The following is a 6,281-nucleotide window of genomic DNA, read 5'->3' as shown; positions in this document are numbered from 1 at the left end:
GTATTTTGGTCCAAGGAATCATTTCACAAAATGTTGACACTATCGTAGAAGAGTGAGTCTACTCACACTCAAAAGCTAATTCAAGAGTGGAGGGATGTCAAATATTTATAAAGAGCACGTTACTCAAGTACTCAATCGATGTTGGACATTCTAATACACCCCACTCACTTCAGGATGGACAACTGAAGCGTAAAATTTGTGAGAATGAACATTCATGGGTGGTCCCACATTCGAAATTGGGCCCCGCCCTGATAACATATTAGAAGTGTGGGTCTAATTCACGCTCAAAAACTAACTCAAGAGTGGAGGGATGTCAAACACTTATACGGAGCACATTGCTCAAGTACCCAATCGATGTGGGACATTATAATACTATCTAGATTGAAAAAAAAATTAATTTGTTATTGGTCATATTTTATCAAAGTTCTCTACGATTGGCTCAGCTATTATGAGTGTATTGAAATCCCATTAAGTAAATCACCTAGTAACGGTACGATTCCAAAGAAATCTCAGGCCCTGACAGTGTAGCAGAACAAAACTCTCGTTTCATTAACCTCGAATTTGAGTGACATTATCTCCTTCCTGTAAAATCTATTTCTTGTGTGACGATATGGGTTCAATCTCCTGAGATAACGAGTTTAAATATTTCATGTAATCAAATATATGAATTGTATGAGTGAAAGAAAAAAAAAAAAAAAAAAAACTCAATTTCTAGTAATGTTTAAAAAAATTAAAGTAAACTTGAATAGAAAAGGAAAACAATCGGACCAATAAGACAAATAAATGTTCTCTTTTGCAACTTTTTCAAAGCTGGAAAATCTTATTTCGATTGAAACCTGTACGAAAAGTGTTTTTTGAATTCGAGCATCAGAACTTGTTTGATTCCGCTGCGATTTCTCACGTTTACATACATGAAATATTTGGGGTTTTCACCTATAAATATACATGAATAATTCATCTGAATATAAGGTTATTATTGGGTTGATATATCATGCAAGAGTATTGACCTTATATAGTGAATGGGTGATATGATACATTGGTACATACAGATGAAAAGACCCAACTCTTTCTTATACCCATCCTAGCTCAATAATCTCACAAAAATATCTTTCTTCTGGAGATAAAATTGTATTTTTTTTTTGTTGCCTTTCTTTAGTTATTTTGTTTCCTTGCTATATTATAAGAGTTCCAAAGCTCATGACTGAATATAGGATTCTGATCTTGCAATTTATGAAGAAGGGAAGAAAAAAAAAGAACAAGACTCTGAAATTGAACCAAGAAACGACAAGAAGATGGAAATTAAGAATAGGCAAAAGATTGCATAGGGTTTCGTAGGGGAGGCCAACATTATTTGTCCGCAACGTGATAAATCCAAATATGTTAGTGCTATAAATTAAGAAAAATTTCAGTTGTCAAAATACAATAAATTAAATCTTAATATTTATACGTAAGGTAGAAAATATCATAAAATTATGCGAAGTTTACCAAATATTGTTGAAAAATAAAATAAATATTCGTTTAATCGCACAATACTCTTTGAAAAAGAAAAATGTTGCATTAGATATCATGAAACACAAAAATTTAGTACAATTTAAAACTTGATACAGTTTTGGAGACTAGATGTGCCGTCGCAATTTAGATTGAAAAAGAAGATCGTCCAAGACGTTTTTTGCCCTATATGCGCGGGAGGACCGGAGACGATAACATATGGGGTTTTCAATGGGCCCGAAAAGTGTGAAAAGTTGCGGAATTCGGTGATAATTTTTTTTCCGTAGTATCGTCCACATTTATCAAAAATAAATAAAACGAAATTACTACACATATAAATTTTCTCTGAATTAAATATAATATATGAATTTAGTAAAGCGCTCACGAAGTCCAATCCAAAGACTGGTTTTGACTAGGAGTTTTGACCATGTACAAAACACCCTGAAGAGAAGAAAGACACAAAGTAATTGGTCACTGTTTATTTGCGTGTGTTGTGTTTTTTTTTAGGCGTGCAAAATAAAACCATATTTCTCATTTACAATTAAACCATCTTGTCTCCTTATTTCTCTCTCTCATCCTTTAACAAAAAGAAAAACCCTTTTTAAACAATTTGGGCCTTAACTTTTGCCTCCTTCTCTGACCAACTAAAGACAAAAAGACTTGACTCAAAAAGACACCCCATAATCTTATTTAACCCCAATTATTAATAACAAAAATATTGCCCATAATTTGTGCTCTCCATTTTAGTACTTTGGCATTCTTAAATCTTAATGTAGTTTGACTCTTAAAATAATAAGAGATAATGACGGTCAAACTTACCTGACACGAAAATCTGTATAACAAATGTTTGATTTTTTTTTTTCTTCCTTATTTCAAATGTTAGATTGATGTTAAAGTACATAACTCTTCGATCTGAGGTTCTGAGCTACAATGATATAAAATTAGAAATTATTTTTAAATTTAACCTCTGATCAGTGGAATCTCAAGTCTAGTAACGAGACAAACTATAGATAAAATAAATAAAAAATATATAAAAAAATAATGTAACTGATGTAGCTTTTATCGAGAATTATCAAATTATTTATTTATATACTATTGTGCCTTCACACGTGTCATTTCACAAGCTATTTTCGTTTCAAATTTGTTCCTTCATTTTTTTACTTAAAGCTCTTCACGATGCATGGCATCGTAAACTAAATAATTCTAAGAAAAATTGAAAGAATGTAAATTTTGCAGATTGTAATAAATGCATACATAATTGGTAGTTGGATAGGTATGACCTTCAATTCTTCATCTCATATTTCACTTTCGAAAGCAAGTCTCTAACTAAAGCTATACAATATTGTGTAGGTACTGATGGTTCATTAACTCTTCAATAGTCAAAATCGCCATAAATTCGTAACACCAAAAAGAAATTCCTAACATACATATCTGCATTCCTTATAAAACATTTACAATCTACAGCTGTTTCAAACGTCAACATTAAAATAGATATGCTATAACATATTTATATTTTTTTTCCCCTCATGCTTCCTATAGCTTTCTAATATTTGGCTTACAAACACTAATACATCTCCGGTAAAAATAAAATCACGCTCGTTGAATACCATCCGATGAATTTCTTGTCAAACACTTACTTGACAACAGTGTCGCCTCCGAATCTAGACACAAAGAAAAAAGAATTAAAAAGATTTAGCAATAAAATATTTAATCACTAAAAAATTTGCTATATACTCGAATTCGATCATTTCTTTATAATAAATTGTCAATGTAACAAAATAACTAAAAAAATTATAAATGTACAATTTTTTTCCTAGCATAACTGGAATTTATATATATTTTACCCATCATGACTATTTTGACCGAAACAAAAACTTGTAGCACTTTTGCCATTCAACTTGTTTATCATGTCTTATTTTAGAAATATTTCTAAATATCATTTATTAAAATTGAAGGACAATGCAGGATCGGATCTGTACCCAAAAAGAATTAAATGAAGCGAACTGTCACCTAATTGCAAATTAATATCAATAATCTAAAATTAATCAAGAAAAAAGAAATGAATAAATTATATTAAATAAAATTAAATTACCTCTAGCGGCGTTGAAAGATCTCTTGCAATGCAAAATGGCGCTCTGAATCCCATCTTGTTGCTCTATCAGCGAATCATCCCTCCTCTTCCCGGCCGCCGGCGCCGCCTCTATCGCCGCCATCGCCGACGCCGATCGGCTCTTTCCTAAATGCTTACACACAACCCTAAGCCCAGCCGGAAAACTCATCCCCTTCCCTCCGTTCCCGATCGCCGCCGTGGAACTTGCCGGAGCCTCCGAAACCACCGCCGTAGTCTCAGCTCCCTCGGCCGGCGCCGCCGTGGTCTGCGCCGGAGCCGCCGCGTGTCGCCTAGAAACCCTAACGTAGAGCGGCTTGACCTTCTTGAGGTACCTCTGGACGACCTCCCTCGCGTTGGCGGTTTCTCCGGCGTCGGAGCTTTGCCTTGCGGCGGCGGCGGCGGCGCGTGAGCTGGCGTCTCTGGTGAAGAGAGAGACGATAGGGACTTCCTCGACCTTGAACTTCACGGTGAAGAATTTCTTCGCCGGAACAGTTTCAACGGCGTTATTAGACTCTGTTTTCTCGGTGGCATTGTTGTAATTATTCGCGCCTGCCTTGTTGGAGGATTTCTTGAGGCCGTTGAGCATGAAGACGCGAAGCTTCGTGGCGGATTTGAGGAGAGACGAGACCGGAAGAGGAGGCTTCTGGTCGGCGATCGGAAACTCGACGGGAATTAGGTTTCCGGTGAAGAACGAGTCGGTGGAGGGAGAGAGAAAAGCAGTATCTCCGTCGTCCGTACTCCGGTGGTCGTTGCTTGATCCGGAGGAGAGAGTGAAGTCAAACTCTCTCTCCTCTTCTTCCTCTCCTTCTTGAGATTTCGTTGACTTATTCTCGTCTTCATCTTCTTCTTCTTCTTCTTCTTCGTCGTCGAGAGAGAATTCTAGGTCGAAGAAAGGACCGTCGTCGTTTTCGTCGTCGTTTTTGTTGTTGTTGTTGTCGTTTTCGTTGTTTTTGATGTCGTTTTGGAGGAGGGCGTTGGATGAGTCGAGAATGGTGGCGGTGGGCTTGGGATTGGCTCCGGCTCGCCAGTACTTGAGCAAGCTGAAAGCTTCCATGGTTGGGAGAGCCAGTATAGAGAGACTGAGAAACTGAGAGATAGAGAGAGAGAGAGATAAAAAAAAATGAGATGTGAGAAAAGGAAACAAAGGTAAAAATAGCGAGGAGAGAGAGAGAGAGAGAAGAAGAAGAAGTTGGTGTAAATAGGAAGAGAGGGTTAAAGGAGAGTGGCAGAGTGACAGTCTGAGAGAGAGAGAGAGAGAGAGAGAGAGTGGGGGGAATAGAATAGAAATAGATAATGGGTTTTATTTTGGCAGGTGAGTCATGTGAGTGCAGTCAGATTAATAGGAGTATAGTATAGGACAAGAGTAATATACATGTATAACATACTCTATATACATCTACATATACGGAGAGAAAATAGTGTACTTTTTCAGGGGTACTATAGTTAAATTAGAGAAACTTAGAGAAATCAAAGGTTTAATGTAACACATTTGATAAGAAAAATAAAAGTTTTAGATTATAAAAAATCTAAAATATACTTAATTTTTTGGGGAAAATTATTTTGTATTCATTAATTTTTACCCAAAAAGTCTAGTTTTTCTCTTTATTTCAAATATTTTGTTATTAATTTCAAAGTTTATATCATTAATAGTTCGAAATTAATCACAGAATAGTTCAAAGATTTTATACTGTAGAGCAAGGATTAAAATCATGCGGGAACCGACCGGTTCTCATCCGAAAACTGGGTTTAGGAGAGGAGATTATCCGGCACGGTTTAAGCCAAAACTGTGTGGTTTCCTAGGAACCGCTGGGAACAGGACAGGATTTGGTCTTCGTCCCGGTTCGTGAAAAGCGGCCCGGTTCAGTGAAATTATTTATAAAAACCGGACTATTAAAGGGTAAGTCGGACAAAAAATAGCCATTCACGCGCGAGATTCAGGGTTCCGATTCCAGTCGTCGCGCAAGAGAAAACTCACGCAAATCCGCCGAATCCCGCCGAGAGCTTGAAGATTCCGGCAGCCAGACGAGCATTTCTTCCCTCTTCCCGGCGAGAAACACGATTCCAGCTGGGATCTCGGAGTCGTGGTATTTGGGAAAAACTCGACTCGAAAAATCAGATCAAAATCGCTGATTTTCAACGATTCACATAGCTTTTCGACATCCAAACGTTGTATTCTTCTCATAAATCGGCGGATTCAAGCGGAGCTTGGATTTTTTATTACTGGTTTTGTAACTTCTAGGTGTTGCTGAGTTTTAAACTTTTAGGGAAGAAGACGAGAGAGAGAGAGAGAGAGAGAGAGAGAGAGAGAGAGAGAGAGAGAGAGAGAGAGAGAGAGCATTGTCAATAAAATATTGGTATCAAAGCAAAGAAAAAAAGGAAAGTAAAATATTGATAAATGTGAAATGACAATCAATTGTTAGTTTGCACACGCTAATGACCTAATTAGATTAATTTTGTTCGATCGTTTCTAATGACAAACATGATTTAAATACTCTCAGCGGCATTAAAAAAAAGGTTTTGATATTTGTTAATGATGATGAAACAATAGGTCTATATCAGATATTAACGAAGAGCCTCAGAATGAAGAGCATCCATGGTTATGTATCGAGATCAAGACTTGCAATATGAAATTTCTCTTTAAATATCATATTTTTTTAAAATATATGTGTCTTTTAATCTAAGA

At 36.4% G+C, this 6,281-nt stretch overlaps 1 protein-coding gene across 1 annotated transcript; it reads right to left on the bottom strand.

Annotated features, from left to right (window-relative positions):
* Nucleotides 1-2,901: 2,901 nt before the first annotated feature.
* Nucleotides 2,902-4,779, bottom strand: MAKR2 (membrane-associated kinase regulator). Its single transcript, XM_089602101.1, has 2 exons — nucleotides 3,581-4,779; nucleotides 2,902-3,149 (listed from the first exon to the last, which is right to left on the bottom strand). The coding sequence occupies exons 1-2, from the start codon at nucleotides 4,650-4,652 to the stop codon at nucleotides 3,079-3,081; spliced, it is 1,143 nt and encodes a 380-aa protein (XP_089458227.1). The 5' UTR covers nucleotides 4,653-4,779; the 3' UTR covers nucleotides 2,902-3,078.
* Nucleotides 4,780-6,281: the final 1,502 nt, after the last annotated feature.

This window comes from Urtica dioica, chromosome 2 (genome assembly GCF_054948205.1).
Source record: "Urtica dioica subsp. dioica isolate 48M chromosome 2, U.dioica_male_clone48M_v1_H2, whole genome shotgun sequence".
Classification (NCBI taxonomy): domain Eukaryota; kingdom Viridiplantae; phylum Streptophyta; class Magnoliopsida; order Rosales; family Urticaceae; genus Urtica; species Urtica dioica.
Note: the sequence above shows the minus strand (reverse complement) of the source record. Positions and strands in the feature narration are given on the sequence as shown.